The sequence below is a fragment of the Gadus morhua genome, chromosome 21, assembly GCF_902167405.1.
Source record: "Gadus morhua chromosome 21, gadMor3.0, whole genome shotgun sequence".
NCBI classification, from domain to species: Eukaryota; Metazoa; Chordata; class Actinopteri; order Gadiformes; family Gadidae; genus Gadus; species Gadus morhua.
In genome coordinates this window covers 16,645,386-16,663,537 of record NC_044068.1, presented here as the reverse complement: position 1 = coordinate 16,663,537, position 18,152 = coordinate 16,645,386, and the positions used below count along the sequence as shown (strand labels likewise).

The following is an 18,152-nucleotide window of genomic DNA, read 5'->3' as shown; positions in this document are numbered from 1 at the left end:
AACCGCGCATTTGCCATTACCTCAGAGATCAGCAAGATGGCGACTTTGAGTACTGCTTCCACTGTTTCCCTGTGAGTTCAGCTAGCCCTAAATTCAGTTAAGTCTTTGCTTATGAATCCCTTCGAAAGAAGAACATTTGCAGAAAAATTGCAAGTAAAAGTTCTTTTTATTGTAATTACCATGCCAGTGATTCCTGTTCATTAGGGGTATAGTTCTAAAATACTCTACGAGGCACTACAATACAACTAAAGATAAAATCGTGTAAATTACCACATATAGGGTGTGGTCAGTTTAATATGAACTTGGGAGCGTCCCAGTTAACTTTTGGGTTAATTAGAAGATCATGTCCATAGCCATGGCATGGGGGCACAGTTATAATTATTGTGTCCGTCCTTTTCCCTCTTTGCTCGGATTTTAATGTGTTGTGTGATGTAGGGATGCTAAGTCACTGTCCATGGTTCTAATAATGATTGTGCGTTTTTTTCGTTTTTGGGTCCCCGGCTGTAAGCCTTTCCTATCGCCAACATGCCTCTGTACTCGGATTTCACAGGCACGGGGACTGGGAAATGCACGGACTGCACAAAACTGACAGTGGCTTTATTTGAAAACGAGACTAGCAGCATTAGAAAAACGCAAAGGACTCCTCCAGGATACAGTGCCGAGTTTGCAGAGTTAACTCGGCGCTAAGCCAAAACAACATACCAAATTGAATCAATAAGTTCACTCGACGCCAAATGCTAAGGGACCCAAAACTAAAGTTGCATGTATCAGCCGGATTAGCCCGTCACTGAAGTTAACCCTGCCGCTGAAGAACCGGTTCCTGCCACTTCAAGAGTCCACGAACGCACCTGCCACCCATGCCCTCAGCGTACTCACGCTGCATTTCTTCTTCTTCTTCTTCTTTTTCGTGCGATGGATAATAATTGTGAAAATATATATTTTGGAAATCGCATTGCTCATTTGTTTGATTGCTTTTGTGATTTATTGCTGTGTTTGATCTGCCTGGTTATTATTTTGTGTGGGTTAACTAAACTATTTTTGTTCTGTTTTATTTTACTGTCAGACTTGGATCTGACCGGCACCCCAACATAAAATCTTGTCAAACCTGCTGCACACCTCTTTGTTATTTGAATAACTGTTCTGCTGTTGGTGTTATGGCGCATAACACTTTGGGTTCTCTGACGTCTCTGGTATTTCCACAACGAGACTCGAAGTGTGGGTGATCTCAGGTCGAGAAGGAATTGGGGGGAAAGGAGCTTTGGCTTTGACTCCCTGAAGTACATGAACCGTGACCAGGGATGGTTGCCCGCGATTGTTACCCTCACTTTGCACTACAGCACTCACCGCATTTTCTGCAGGAAATGCATTTTCTAGTTTAGATAGATTAGATATCACAAATAGAAGACATTGTATTTAGTGTGTTGCTAGTACATGTTAGTGTATTAAGGACATAGCAAGACATTGGAACTACAGTAAACCAAATTACTTTTACTTTTGAAGCACATTTGAAGCCAGGTACTTTTATACTTTTACTCAAGTCAACGTTTAAAGGGAGTTCTCCCTCTACTTTTACTGAAGTCATATTTTACACTAGGTATCTCAACTTTTACTCAAGTAGGCCTACGTGGTCTGAGTACTTGGTCCACCACTGCTTACTGTGTAGCTTGTCAGGGCCAGCCGCTTTACAGGGTTACACAAGCAAGAATACCTGCCCCACTTCTCTGCAGCTGACGTTGTTTGCTGCGGATTCTTTCGCATTGTCCAGACAGCCACAAAGCGGCCAGCTGCAGCCCTATAATATTGTTAATAGTCTTATAAACATTTCAGTTGCGTTAATATTTAATTTTTCATTTGCTTGTTTAGCTATGTATGACAGTTAACAATGTTGGTGTATTACAATTATTTAGGTTGGTAGGCTAATCCAACCTCGTTGCTGATCGACCATTTATTTGCATATAAATTATTGATTGCACTTTTCGTAAATAGTTGGAAGGAATCTGTTCAATGCAATAACATTGAACTGTATTTTTTTCTAGGCCTACATACATTTACTATGCTGTTGGTGTTATATGGTATGTGGAGCAATCTTTCATATTTATGAAGTTAACTTATACTTCCATTGTCGGTAAACAATACGACTGCGCTCGCTCAGACCGCTCACTTATGATGCTACAATGCTAACAACGCTAGAAAACGAGAATATTTCTGCATCCGGTACGCCGGCTCCCATGATGCAGAAGGAAATCTCTCCTTGCTGCTTCCCTGCGACATTGAGCAGTTTTAATAGGAATGAATGAGAGGCCATGTTTGAGTCCGCTGATCTTTCTTTAATAGGTTCATTGTCATGGTCTGTCGGTTTCCTTGTCTTGTTTTGGTGTGTTTCCCTGTGTTTCCTGTTTTACTTTGGTATCTGTCTCTTTCTCCCCATGTCCTGTCAAGTTTCCCTCCTGTGTGATTACTGCTCCCTCCCCTAATGTGTTTCAGCTGTTACTCGTTCCGTGCCCTGTGTTTAGTATTCAAGCCCTTGGTTTTCCTTTGTTCCTCGTTGGATCATTGTGGTGTGTGGTGAGTTGTGTCCTGTGTGTTACCTGTGTTCCTGGTGTTACCTGTGTTACCTGTGTTACCTGCGTCACCTGTGTTCTCGGTGTTCCTGGCCTTTTTGCGTTAATAAACTACCCTTTACCTGAACTGTTTGCTATTGGGTCCTACCAGCCTGCCTTCCACCCGCTAATTGTGACATCCATGGTCTATCCATGTACTAATCTCTGTATAGATAGATACTATGCTGTTTGATGTAATAGTATATGTGAAGATCTATCTACAGTGCTGTTGCCACACCACGGTGCCCGGCTCCGAGGCTGCAGCTGGATGCTACTCACGCACACAGCTTGGCTCATCCCGCCCATCGCGGGTTTCTGTGCCAAACAGTGCCATAAACTATGTTTTTCTTAAAACGAGGTTGATACCATGCAAACTGTGTCATGTACACGGCCTTATATCAAGTCTTATAAGTCTCCCTTGGATGGTGATGAAATTAGGGGTAATAATGTTTTATAATGGCTATGCTATGGAGAAAATGAATTGGATATTTACTTCTGGTTATGCAAATTATGCGATGGCGTCCTATAACGACTTTTAGGAGAGCCAATAGCTACTTGGGCTGTTGTCTCTCTCCAAGGTCTGTTGTCTGTCTTTTATCTGTGTGTCAGATAGTGGCAGGGTAAATATGTGGGAGAGCGAGAAGAGAAGATTATCCCTAACCAGTTTTGAGCCTAACCTGTTTGGGTGTAGGCCATCTGCTCTGAAAAAATATTTGCGCCCCAAGAACAAGTTTAAATTGTCAATAAAGCCCCTTCCTCTTTCATTGCAGACTCTGGAAAGCCATGTATTCAGTGCAAGTAGATGACTGAATCTGTTTATTCCCCCGTCACCTGACTTAATGTGTATTTTGTCCAGTGTGTCCAATAGATCAGAAGTTCTGACTGTTCTCTTCGAATATCATTAAGTCCTGCCGAGGACCCAAAAACGAAAAAAACGCACAATCATTATTAGAACCATGGACAGTGACTTAGCATCCCTACATCACACAACACATTAAAATCCGAGCAAAGAGGGAAAAGGACGGACACAATAATTATAACTGCGCCCCCATGCCATGGCTATGGACATGATCTTCTAATTAACCCAAAAGTTAACTGGGACGCTCCCAAGTTCATATTAAACTGACCACACCCTATATGTGGTAATCTACACGATTTTATCTTTAGTTGTATTGTAGTGCCTCGTAGAGTATTTTAGAACTAAACCCCTGATGAACAGGAATCACTGGCATGGTAATTACAATAAAAACACACATCATTTACTATGAAAGATATAGGTTTCATTGTATTAACACGTTAAACATCAACATGAATCATTCTGTGCATCGAACCACAGGTAAACCAATTCACACATGGAATCAAATGCATGATGGAAAGATAATGTACAAAGCAAAATAAAGTCCTATGCCGGCACGAACTATTTATCCCCACGTTGCAGGCCTGTGTCGTCGCTTGGGTACGTGGAGGCCAAAAACAGAACGGCCGCTTCACTCACAGGAGCAAACAAACAAACAAATGTACCTTTCCCCTCACTTGGAGGAGTGCGTGTGGAAGCGAGCGGAAAGTCGCTGTCCTCGTGTCGACTGGTCCACGCTGGCGTTTTATCCAAAGCGACCGGCAAGATCCTTAGGCTGGCGTCTTATCCAAACGACCGGCAAGATCCTTATTTGGGCACATATCTCACTTAACCGCACTCAGCCTTCGCCGCGTCCACGTCTGGATGCAGGTTCAGCATCTCCAGTAAACCCCAGAAGAACATCAAGAACACATACACGATCACTGATCTGGTGGTTATCGATCCGACAACCAGAAACAGGATAGCTCTAGTCTATATCCTAGACAGAGTATTATAGGTATAAATGGATCACGAGCTTGCACTAGCCGTCCGTACTCTTCGTGGTTCACACCTCCTTTTCCCCAGCTGCCGAGCTTCCGACCTTTTAACCCTCCGCTTCAAAGGTCACAGAAGAAAACAACCAAAACGTACATACTCAAATGAAAATAAAATACAGGCCATAGGAAAATAAAACATTCGGCATAATGCACTCAAAACCAGTAAACATTTATTAACACCTTTTAACTTAAAGAAAATTAAAGGAAAATATAGCACAGGGCTACATAACCATAGACAATCACTATTTGCTTCACTGACCCACTAGCCTATGATCATAAACAGAACGCAAATAATCCCTTCAGCTGAACACACAACAATGTTTCCCTAACAGTACAACGATGGCCTAATCAGTAGCCAATGGGCACAGCGACCGTTCGACCACAACCTGATCAGCTGATCAGTTGCACTAATAAAATAAATCTGCATTCACCCATTCAGAGGTCAACTCTGGTGCCTTCTGCTCAGCAAACTCTTTTTTTACAATAGAGGTGATGTTTCCTTTCAAATTCAGTCTTAAAACAAGCTCTGTAGGCATTGAGTTTGCTCCGGATCATGGGCTTATGTCCCTGTTGTAGTGGTCAGCAAGACACTGTAGAGTTACAGCTTGTACATGCCTTTTATATTCCCTAAATTTCAAGATGCCTGATATCATATATAGATTTATGTGCCACCCCAAAATGATCTCTGGTCTCACCCTGGCCACTGAAAATGTTCTAGCTCCGCCACTGAGCACCGGGCTGATTTCCCTTAAGGCTGGGTGCAGCTGTATTTGCAAATCACGCACAAAGGATAACGCCAGAGGTGCTCAGACATCAGCCAGTTAAACCTGCTCTACCTTCCTAGCATCATGCAAATAGCTGGTTTGGAACACAATCAACCTGTCTTCTGTTGGAGGAAGAGGCCAGGAAAGCCCCTTGGGTTGTGTAGTCAAGAACCAGAGCCGTACAAGGCCTCGCTCGTGCTGCAAGCAAAAGTAGCTCAAATCTGATATAGATATTTTTTGTATGAAAATGATCATATATACGCCTCATTCGGAATACAATTATCTGTTCGGCATAGAATTCTATGCCGAATAGAAGAGGTGGTGTAGTCCGTTTTAATCGACATGTATACACTTATTCCGAACAGATTGGGGTTTAACTTAGAGCAGCTTCAGTAGTTCGCAATTGGTCCACTGAGCTCCGTTGGTACTTTTATGCACACCGAACTTGACCGCTGTCAAGGAAAGTGGATTTATTGCCTGATTCACGTCTTTGTTCGTAAGTAGTGCGATAAGCTTGTCCGGTTGCTAAGCGACGGGACATGGGTGTTTATTAATTATTAATTAATTTATTAGTGTTTATTATTTCCATGTAAACGCCGCTAGTAAGTGCATGGCTTCTTTGAGTAGCATTGACTACATACGGTCTAACAAGGAAGATCAAATAACCAATACCCTCTGATGAGAATCTGTATCTCTCATAAAGAATATCGTCAGACAATGCCAAGGGATCGGTTCTGTCCCGAAAAACCCACTGTCTCCGGAGAGACGCCTGTACGATAAGTGCGCCGAGATCCACGGGAACACCCACAAATGGTGACGCCATTATCGGAGGAGGGGGTAGGAAGCTGCGCACGCAGATATAAGTAGCCAATCTCCGGGTAGACAGCTGAAAAGCTGCTCCCGACCAGGTTTGGTTGCGAGCGTAAATCACCATGGTGATACAGCGACGCTTAAAGAGATCGAATTTCGTGGTACAGCTAACTCAGGCTTTCAGCTCAACATACCTCGCTAACCCTCTAATCGAGCTTCTTAGTACAGGCGCCTGGATTGGGCTTCGCGGGTTTGTTTACCGGCGTTGCTATGGTTACCGGTCTTGCGTGTTCCAACGGTATCATTCTGCCAGACATAGGAACCGCAGACAGTTCACGTGTGAAAGGCCAACTAGAGTACGCCCCTTGAGCTGAGATGCAAGGGGGATCATCTGAAATCTCGCCTAGGGCCACAAATGGGTCAGGGCCGGCCCTGCAGTGGCCCACCACTCGTAACGTCTATACCTTACTTTATCGAGAATGAACTAAACTAGTTGTGACGTGGCTGGTAGGGGTCGGCTGGTCGATGACATTGATTCATGACATAATTATTGTTCTGCTGTAGAATTACGAAGCGTCATCCTGTCCTGCTTCTGCTGATCGTAAACAGAAGCGGTCCGGTCGCCCAGAGGACAGCGGATGGCAGGAGGTTGGGTAAATTCACGGTAAAAAAAGACTCGAAAGCACAATATAGAATCCGACCAAAGGAAGTCTGATATAGCTTTTGAAAAATAAGAAGATGAAATTTGTTGTTTTAATATATCAGTGGAACCGACCCCCCCCCCCCCCCCAGGGCCATGATTTATTATTTTAACACATTGACTAAGCTTTTGCTTCCCTTTTGTTTTGGGATAACATTTCAGTGACTCAATAGTAGTAGCCATAAAACAATTGACATGGTTTTGCCTGACTTTGTTGGATAAATTCAGATCCCAGTAAGTTACTCATGAATGAAGAAAAGAAGTGTGGATTGCTTCTGTCATAAGGGAACTTGTTGCCTGGAAACCATTGTAATGGAGTCAAGCTAAAAGAGGCACCTGGTAAACAAGCTTTAAATACAGTAATGAGCTTAAAGAGTGAGTGTCTGTGTGTGTGTGTGTGTGTGTGTGTGTGTGTGTGTGTGTGTGTGTGTGCGTGTGCGTGTGCGTGTGTGTGTGTGTGTGTGTGAATGCACGGGGGCAGATGGACTTAGCGTGAGCATCTGTGTGTGTCTTCTATCCGTCTTATCCTGTGAGCTCCCGGCCGAGAGTTCTGCATCGACAAAGCCAGAACATCGGGCAGCCTCTAGAAACCAGCCCGGCTCGCAGGAGCCAACGACAATATACAAAAGGGGTTAAACACCCATTTTTTGGGGTCCTCCCAAGTCACACTCGGCAGGAGACCGGCCGGTGAGTGAACATTGTTTGTGAAATATTGTGTTGGTCTGTGGAGCTTGGCTGACCTAGCTAGCTAAGCTAACACGTTGGGGTGATCGGGAGTATAAGCTTTTTCAAGTTTTCCTGTTCGGAGTCATTAGGAAGTGAGAATGGGCAGTTCTCCCTCCAAGGGAAAGCTACTCCCGGGACCAGAGGCTAAACCGGCTATTCAGGCTGTAGAGGATGTGGAACAAGCAGAGAAGAAGACATGCTTAAAGACGGACACACATGATGAAGAGGTTGAAGTACCCCACACACAAGATGTGCTACTCTTGACGCCAGAGGATTCCAAAGAAGAAGATCCACCGCCCTCAGCCGACCCTGATGTTGCGGCCGTCGGGACCACGGAGAGTGCTGCAGAGATGGACTCGCCGCCATCGGGAGAAATCGTGTGTCAGGAGATTGTAGCCGATTCCACGCCGGTGAAGACGGAGAAGAAAAAAAAGCCTAAAGGCGCCGAGAAGAGACCACAGACAGAGAAACAGAAGGCGGCGTCCTGTGGTACGAAGGTGGACCTGCCTCCGCACATGGTGCGAGCCCACCAGGCGGCCTACGCCTACCTCAACCCCAACATCGCCAAGTACAACACCCTGCTGGGCCTGCTGGACCAGGCCGCCCAGACACACCTCTCCCTGCAGCCCATGATGGGCATCCTGGTGCATCGCTTCGAGGAGATCAACCAGGCTCTGGAGGAGATGGCCGAGGAGGGTGAGCTGATGATGAGGGAACACGGTGACTATATGGCCTGGCCCGCGACCGGTAAGACCGCCGGCCCATACGTCACGCCCGCCGTCGCGACCAACGTCCCTGACCCCCCTCCGGACCTCCTGCAGCAGCTGCTCCAGCACTCCACGGAGCAGATGAAGCTGGTGGGAAGCTCCTTCCAGGCCATGGGGAACGCCACCCTGGAGGAGAAGGTGGATTACTTCGCCTCCCTCTCCAGGCTGCTTTCAGACAAGCTGCGCACCAAGCGGGCAGCGGAGGGACGGCTGGTGCAGGTGTTGCTGCACGTGGAGCAGGCGACCATGAAGGGTTTCCACGGTGACGACATCACCACGACCAGCGAGGACAGCGGCATCGGCGGCGAGAACGAGTCCATGGCAGGGTCGGAGAGGCACCGCTGCCGTCACCGTGGCGGCAGCACCGGCTCGGGGAGCTGCGGGTCTGTGGGAAATGTCCGGGCCTTGCTCGACAGTCCGCCCAATCCATTCCAAAACCACTGGGGCCTTGAAGATGAAGAGATGGAAGAAGAAGATGAGGAGGAGGAGGAAAATGAAGAGGAGGAGTATGACAGGCCAGTGAGGAAGAGGTCCAACTCTTCGCCCCCGGATCCCAGCCGACCGCTTGCCAACGTGGCCTCTGAACACCCTCAGAACAGGCGACCCCTGACCGCGTTGAGCTCCACCCAACCAAAACGCTGTGCATCCGCCGGCGGTTCTGAGCCAATCAAGGAGCTGCAACAGAGCCAAAGAGACTTGGACCTGCGGATGAGGAACAGGAGAAGGGGCAGGGGAGACGGTGGATTTACTGAGCCTTACTGTAACTTGTCCAGGCGACAGCGACAGCGCTCTCTAAGTGGCTCCGGTGCCGATCGGGGGGCCTTCCAGCTCCCTGATGGACTACCAGTGGCAGGGTACGCCCCCCGTCCCCCAGGACGCAACTCTGTGAGGCGGCTGATCAACACGTTCAGCCAAGGGGTGGACGGGCGGCCGGGTCAGCAACTGGCCAACATCCCGCCTCACATCAAGAGGCCCAGGAGGAGCGGTGCCCTCCTTCTGCCAGACATAGGAACTGCAGACAAGATCAGCAATGGCAACAACAACAACAACGGCTGGCCAGACAGCAAGGACGACCTGGACGTGGACAGCCTACCGCCCCCCCCACCAGAGGTTCTGATGGATGACTCCTTCCAGAGCACCGGTCAGAACCCCGGAAGACCCGTCACGTTCCCGAGGACCAGGCTGTCCCAGCGGCTGAGGGCTTCCGGGCAGAACGTCAGCGTGCTTCCAAACCGCGCCACCGTGAGTCAGAATTCCGCCAAATCCACTAAGGCCACCAAACTGGACCCAGAGCAAGACCTGGACGACGACGTGGATCCAGAGAGAGCGACGTCCTCCACTCTATACCAGCAGGCCCAGAAGATAATCCACCTGCGCAATGTGGCAGGTTCCCCCACCAGGAGGCGCCAGCACCTCCGTCAGCTGGACGCAGTGCCTCCGCATCACCACTGCACAGCAGCCCCCCTGCATGAGACCGGGTTCACTCAGTGCACCCCGCCCGTGACAGCACCGCCAGTCTCCAGGGTACGCCTACCACCATCATGTCCCTCTGTGCACCGCCGGTACCCCAGCTCCCCCCAGACGGCGGGGTTGTCCCGACCGAGCTCGCCCAGAATGGCGGCCTCGTCAAGGCCGAGCTCCCCCAGGACGGTGGTGGTGTCGGCCGCGGACAACAACGACAGCGAGGAGATCGTTCCAATGGTGGCCTTCAGCACCGCCCGCTCCATCTTCTGTCAGAAGGAGAACCAGAGTGGACATGATTGGACCCCCTCCTCCGGCTCCACCCTGCCCAGACTCTGGGGAGACCCAGCCAGGGGCCGGCAGGCCGCACGGGGGGAGGCTGGACCAGGCTCCAGACGCACCCAATCAGAACAGAGATCCAGTGTCAATAGCCAATTAGGGATGGACGCTAGAAGGTATGTTGAAGTGAAATATTCACGTACTTCGAATTTATGTAACTACAACAGTTTGATGGTGTATTCTAAATGGTATAACTGCCGAAATAGAAACATGCGTGCATTGCTTGCCCTGCCTTTAGTATGTTTATATTTCCAGGACCATAGGTCAAGATGGAAAGAGAGAGAGCGATCAATACCTGAACAATAATCTGACAAATCTCTGAGATTATTTTGTAACCAGTTCCTTTTTAAATGTTGATACGAGATCGGCACACTACAGGCCGGGCCACCACCACCACCACCTCCAGCCCCACCACCTCCACCTCCACAACCAAAATAAACTTCACCACCTTCACAAAACAACAGATGTCTATTGTTTGCTAACATTCCAGAATATAACAACAAATTCTTTCAATTGTCTTCTTTATTCCACGTAGGCTATTTAGTTCCTCATTACACGGTTACACAAGGCCTTTTTCTGATTAAATGTGTTCACATAGGTCTTCCAACAAACGTACTAGTAACAGTGAGTAACTAAGTAAACAGAAGATCAACAGCTGTTGGCCAGAGTCCTGCCAGTCATTTCTTTGAAGTGTTCATTAAGGCTATTGGAGACAGAATGCGCAGTAGAGTTTCGCTTCATGCCAAGGAGGGATATCAGATTGTAATCCAAGACAGATTAGCCCTGTTCCCCCACTCACCCTGTAATCCTCTTTCACTAAACCCACTTCCTGTTACCTTGTCTCTCCCGTAGGACCAGCAGTCCTCCAGGGAGTGGAGGAGAGTGCCCTTTGGATTTTGGTGCCTTTTCCTGAGTATCCTAGAGAGCATACACCTGTATGCACACCCATACGTGTCTACGTGTGTCTACGAGTCCTTGTGTATGCCTGCGTGCATGTCTGTATGTGTTTGCGAGTGCGTGTGTTTGTGCTTGCTATGTGTGTATGTGTGAGGGAGCGTTCAAAGAGATTATAGATTAACAGTTCTTTGAAGTTAAAGTCCTTTCTCTTCCACTTAAGCCTCCTTCTTGACACATGTCAGAGAAACAAAGAAACCAACGTTTGAATGGGTTAGGGTTCGTGATTATTCACCATGTTTAACACACTGAAGAGACTGGAGAAATTAATCAAATTACGTCCATTTTATTTGTTATTCAACATGATATATACAATTTTGTAACCGTAACTCTGGTTAACTTTGTTTATTTGTGTGGTTTTGGGATCATGTTGAAGCCCATCTCAGTTTTTTATCATCCCCTCCGGTTTGGACACATTAGCTTGGATTGTTTTGGTTTGTTTGTTTATTGATCGTTTTACTCTCTCACACAATTAAATAAAAACTAAGGAAATAAAATGTCAATTCTACTTAAAATGTCTATGATAACTTCTGAGATTGTTAGTCCATTTTCAGGAAGTTGAAAGGCGAGAGACATTCAGCCTTACCAAGTATTCTAACGGAATGGGTTCCATAGCAAAATATCTCATTACAACAACATATCCCAGGTATTTTAATCAAAGTTGATCTAATCTGAACAATTTTGGAAAGTACCAAGCATTTCACAAAGCCTATGTAGGCCTTAAGTGCTAAAAATACACAAATTGTTAACCACTTTAGAGAACTTATCAGGTCAACTCCCGCCACCTGCATCGATGCTCCCATAATTGCCAGTTATAAAAAACCCTCTTCTCAAGGCAAAACACTTAAAAAAATGCATGGTGATGCGAATAATAAGCTCACAATGACAACATACATAATGGTTCAACAACGTAAACAAAGTCAATATTTTGAGATTCAAATCACAAGAGTGCCCCAACCAAGAATGCATTAAAAAAAATTAGCGATTAAAAGGCAGTTATCCATAAACAGTTAACATAATAATGATTCTGAGTCGACCACTAGTGGCTAGATTCTGGTTCTTTAGCTCCCTCTGTTGGCCTTTTCAGGGACTTTTGTCTCTGGATAGCCATTTAATAAATTAGGGGAAACTAGGATGAATACATACCGAGGTGGTTCCATAGAATTCTCAAAAAAAAAGAAGAGGTTTTCTATATGCATTGCATTTATGTATGCTGAGAAAATATGTAGGCCAAACATATCTAAACCTCTGCGCTCGCATGAACTGCAACACATCGTTGCACGTCGTTCGTATTCGTTCCTACATATTTCGTATTCGTGCCTGCATATTTCTCCTCTAGATGGCGACAAAGGAAAAACAAAAGGTTGCAATGGTGTAGGGGTGAGAGGAGAACTCCTCGCGGCCAAGGTTATACCTAACGCACACCTTTTATGTGGGTGCATTATAGCTACTTGCTACTTGCTCTAAATCCTTTTGACCATCATCTTGTTGAGTTTCCTTAAGTAAAGTTTCGATCGAGCATGGCAGCTTGTTAAAATACCTAGCAAGGTGAAACACATTGTAACGACTATTAGACATGGTATTTAATAAGGTTAGCAGACTTTTCTAATGAAAACAGGGAAATGTATAGTTTGACGGTATTCATATCCACAGAATGCCTTTGGACCCTATGCCTACCCTGAATTATATCAGTGTATACCCCGACTGCAGAATATCATGGGTTCTCCCTAAATGTGCATTTTGCAAATATTGTGATTTGTTTGAGATCTTAGACCAGAGCACACGCCATGAACATCCAAGATATTACCCCTGCGGATCTATTTCTCATCCTACTCACATCTGTAAAATTACAGGACATTCTGGTCAAAGGTGTCCTGTAATTTGTGCACACAGTGAGCCTCCACAAATGCAGTCTTCGCAGACCGCTACCGGCAATGATTCTCTCTAACCTTCATACACTGGATGTACTCAACTACTTTTTGGGTTTAGACAGAATTTTTCTGCATCTTCTTTTTTGTGCTTCACTGAGATGTTCCATAATATTCTTAAGGTTGGCTCGTGACCAAAACTTTCCGGCAAGACTTAAGGTGGAGGTATTGGTTTGTACACAGTGGCTGGTGCAACGACATGACCATGATCCTACAGCTGTATTCCCCTCTATTCTCCCCTGTAGTTTGTATTATTCGTACTGGCTGATGATTACATTCCAAGTCAGGTTAAAGTCAGGTCTTTGTCTCCCAGGTCGAGGCTCAAGTCTTTTAATCAAATTCCAAGTCAAGTCTCAAGAGTTGAAGTGGACACCGATAATTATAAGTGGAAGCTGATACATTTGCAGAAAAAAATATGCACATTTGGTTGAATAACTAGATGATGCATTGGGAAGGATGGGGATCGAGACCAAGTTCTATGCAGACCTGGTTCCACATTGCTCAAATCAACCTTCACATAATGGTCCAGCTCATCCCTGCTTACAGGCAAAATAAATCTCTGTAAACCTGTGGTGAGGAAAAAAAAGCAGTGGAACAGTGAGGCTGGGAGCACATTTCTGCTCAACCTGAACTGCTGTTCAATTAGTTTTTTTATGGTAAATGTTTCAGTTTCTTTAACTACAGTACTTGCAGGCAACTTTAATTATTCTTTGTGTTTTGTGTTTATGATTCTTTACTATGTTTATTACTATAGTTGAGCACCAAATACGAATACAAATTCTTTGTACGTGTTAAACTTAGTTAACTTTCACAATAAAGTACATTGTGCTATTGATTCTGAATGATGCATGAGACCCTTTGTTCAGGGCAGCATCATCCTCTACGTTGGAGATGAATCAGCGGCCAGATGAAAAGGAAACGGTGGGACACGCCTGTCATTTTGAACCCAGTCCAACACATCAAACTCTCCTCTCTCCAGCTCTCCCTCAAGTTTCCACTGTTCTCTTCCTGCAACAAATTAACTCAACCTCTCGTTGAGTGATTCTTGGTTGGACACAAACAATAAAACGAACAGACCATGATCAAGGGAAATGTTAAGAAACAAGTGATTTCTCTGTGGGGATCCTTTCCATGATGATACAATATAATCAGAGCCTGTCATTGGCAAAAACAAAGATAAAAGGTACAACCTTGGCGATAAAAGAATGTGCTGCCCGTATTATGAATACTCGTTACCTTGAATTCACCCACGCACCACAGCATAATGGACAGGAATGAATTTATGTTATTACATTCATTTAAGTGTGTTCTCAAAGCAAACCTTTTGGGCTCCATAACTTTTATCACTGCAAGTTGCAAACCTACATTCCAAACGTGCATACTCTTAAAATAAAAAACACACGTACCCACATGCATGTTTTTCATTATGTACCTCTCATCTGCTGATATAGGCAACATGAATAGGTATAATTTTTCTAGGTTGGACCAGTTTGTTTGTTTCACCATTGAGACTCACTTAAAGGGCCCCTATTCTTTTCCTCATATGGAATGTTGATTAGTCATCAAGCGCCTCTCTCTACCCTCTAGTGACATCACAAGTGGGATCTTTCACCCAGATATATGATGTATAGATCGGCCTACCTTTGTATAGTCCAGGCTGCTCTTGTTGTGCTTGCTTTCTTCCCCTTACTCTCTGCAAGATAATAAACAACCTTAGGTCTTTAGAAAACGTGAACTACACCATTTAAGGCCCTGGAACACCGGCTGGTCGATGTGTGTGGCCCTAGTTTTTGCGATATAGCGGGACATATCGTTTTATATTGCCCTCTGCTCCCCAGAGGGCAAAGTAAAACTCCCTTAATAAGCATGGCGTAAATATTGACAATGAACACAACTAACAAGCAATCCAGTCACAGTCACCACAACATGCTAAAACAGATGGCATTATGAATAAAAAGGAGCAGGGTGCACAGATACTTCATCTAAGCATCATCTAATCCAGTGTCCATCAGCAGCAGCAATCTCAGCTGGTGCCAAACAAAAGAGTAAAGAGGTAGGTTTTCAGTTTTGATTTGAATACCGCGGCAGAGTAAGCTTCCCTGATCACAGGTGGCAGTCTATTCCATAGAAAGGGTGCTCGATATAAGAATGCTCTGTTTCCTGCTGATTTCTTCTTAGCCTCTGGTACTCATAGAAGGCCATTTCCCCAACTCCAGAGGGGCATAGAAGGACTATAAGGAATAATAAGATCCTTCAGGCAGGGTGAGGCTAATCCGTGCAAGGCTTTATAGGTAAGCAGAAGCACCTTTAAATTTGATCTGGCAGTTATTGGGAATAAGTGTAGATAAGCGAGAATAGGAAGAGATGAGAATTTTTTTTCATTCCAATGGAAAAATCAGACCAATGGATAACATTGGTCTGATTTTAGCAATGTTTCTCAGATGAAAGAATGGCGTTCTTCTTTTTACATGTTCAAAAGACGAAGGACACCATCATTCCTCACATAAGGTTACACAAGATATTTCACATGGGAACTCTGCGGCAAAGCAAAACAGTGAGACATTTTCGAATTGTGTTCTGCGTTGCTTTGGGCCGATGACTATCAGCTCCCCGTGTTAACCTGCTATCCAAGTACTACTTGGATATCCATCTTGCAGTCAGGTAAGATTCAACCTTCTTGATCTGGGTGGAGTTCTTTGATTTACTAGGGATGTAGATTTGAGTGTCTGATAGTTACTTCCTACTCCAGGGTCCAGGCCAGGCTTCTTGAGTAGCAGTTTTATCAAAGCAGCCTTAAAACTAGAGGAATCTGTTCTAGTAGACAAGGAAAGCGTCATGACAGTGAGCATAGCAGGTCCCACAGTTTCAAAGAGTTATTTGAGAACCTTTGCAGGGAGCGGATCCAGCATAATGTTGTGGGCTTAGATGCCTGTCCTCGTTTTGCAATTCATCCACAGAGATTGTGCTGAGCTGCAGGAAGGTTGTCGAGGTGGATACATGGTGATGCTTTTGTAGGACGTTCAAAAGAGAGAATGTATGAAAAGCATCAATTTATTTTCTGTAGGTGCGTCTGGAAGTAGCAAATGCAGTTTTGTAGAGGAGGAGGCTGTTATGCCATGCAAGATGCAAGACTTCAGGTTAAGTTGGGTGCTGGTCTTTTTGTCATGCACATTTGGATGATGGATGTAGATAAGGCAGTGTTGAAGTCCTCAGTGAGACTAGCCACAGAGCCCCTTACAGAGGGGAGCAATTTAATTGGGTAACTCTGTTTATCTTTCAATTTTATCAATTGAATGGGGTATTTGCCAAGGCTGTGGATGCAGACGTCGGGTTACCACCACCTTGGAAGGGAGCAGAAAGTGTTCTGATAAAGCTGAAGTGTACGGGGAGACAACCAGGTCTGAGATGTCAACACCACGGGTAAAGACGAGGTCCAGCGTGTGACCATCATTGTAGGTAGGGTGCTGGAGGAGTTGAATTACTATTACAAGACCTCTGTGGAATCACAGCGGGAACCACCCATCATAGAGCTGCATAGCATTGTCCTTCCCAACAAACGCAGAGTCAGCTGCATTCTGATGGCTGACAAAGGGGCTTCTTTCACTTAACCCTTCACGTTCCAACACACATTTATAGGCCCTTTTGTAGGCTTCATTTCCTCAGAAAATCTTTTCTTTAGAGGTTAATATTGAATATTAAAATATTGAATTAATAAAATACAATTTGAATTTCTAGAATATCTTGTCCTTGAGAGACTTTCCAGACAGTATGAACGGAGAAGATGGGGTTGGCTAGAGGTTGAGGAGGCTGCAGGTTAATCCCCAGCCTCCTCCATTGGAGGCTAGGGGACCAGAGGAAACCATTAGCAAGAACGTGGTATAGCGACACTTGAATCTAATTAACTAAATCGTACTGGAACGGGAGAGAGAAAGCAGAGGATTAATACATCTTATAAGGCCAATTACTAATAAGGAATAAGATAGATAACACTTTATTAATCCCCCGGAGAGGAAATTCTTTAATGAGTGAGGGGCTCATAAAAAGAGGACAAACGTTCTGGTCCTCATCGTTAAAGCCTTCAAGGCAGAACTTCAAACTTGCTGGTGGTTAGGAGACAACCATTATGTGACATAATGTTTTATTCATCCAAAAGACAATTTTTAATTTTTAATTAGCCAGCTAGCTAAGCATTGTTTGTTGGTTGAACATCATTTGACAATCTCTTTACAATTATACAATTACATTTAAATCGTAAAAATATATAGTAAAAGGTATTATTGCTTCTTATGTGTAGATATATTTAAAGCTGCTAAAGACTGTGAATTTAACTGTAAAACTCTAAAATAATTATGTGATACTGACTGTCATCGTAGTGTAGTGAGCCAGAGCTGCTGTAATTGATCACATGCCACACGTCAATATGTACCATATGATAAATAATTGATTTGCCATGTTAAATTAGCCCTTTGGTGGCCATTTTCTATTGACCCATTCTTAAAGTTATTCGAATTGGTGGTCCAGGACAGTCCTGGTTGAGGGTGTTGGACTCCCAGCTGAAGATGACGGGGCCATGTCACTCAATATCATCGGACGTTATTAACGGCTATTGAACACTATGGCCGTGCTCTTCGTTTAAGAATCTCTGAGCAAGATGTTCTAACCTACCGGCTCCATAGTGGTAGTAGTTCAGTGGCTGATGATGCATTTATGACTCCAGATGATTCTTTGATTGTTAAAATGTTGTTCTCCAGGGGTAAATGATTTAGCGTTCTGCTCTATGTAAATGAGTTGAGTTTATTCTGTTTATCATTTCCAGAACATCTCATTTATCTACTCCTTGTTCTTTTCCTGCAAATTTGAGAAGTTAGCTGCATGCTTACTTGGATGGGTACTTTTTGTTCAGAAGCAGACAATGACAAAGTAACAAAGTTAAATAATATATAGGCCTAGGAAGTTACCGGTGTGTATGCAATCTGTTGGATGCTTCTAGTTTCAAAGCGTATTAATATACAGCGAGTGTACATTCTTAGCCTGGTACACTCATGCAGGGCCGACGGACTGCGGGGACAAAGGGGACAGTTGTGGGGGGGCCCAAGGCAGAGGGGGGGCCCATGAAAAAAAATCTAATCATAATAATTACGTATTGGCCACGTCCCCCCCCCCCCCCCCCCCCCTATTCTGGTATAGCAGTGTACCCGTTATTTTTGGTC

At 45.0% G+C, this 18,152-nt stretch overlaps 1 protein-coding gene across 1 annotated transcript; it reads left to right on the top strand.

Annotated features, from left to right (window-relative positions):
* The first annotated feature begins 7,264 nt into the window (after positions 1-7,264).
* pcare2 (photoreceptor cilium actin regulator 2) lies at positions 7,265-11,528 on the top strand. The gene is made up of 2 exons (XM_030346203.1): positions 7,265-10,176; positions 10,913-11,528. Exons 1-2 carry the CDS (start codon positions 7,592-7,594, stop codon positions 10,971-10,973), a joined length of 2,646 nt encoding a protein of 881 aa, XP_030202063.1. The 5' UTR covers positions 7,265-7,591; the 3' UTR covers positions 10,974-11,528.
* Positions 11,529-18,152: the final 6,624 nt, after the last annotated feature.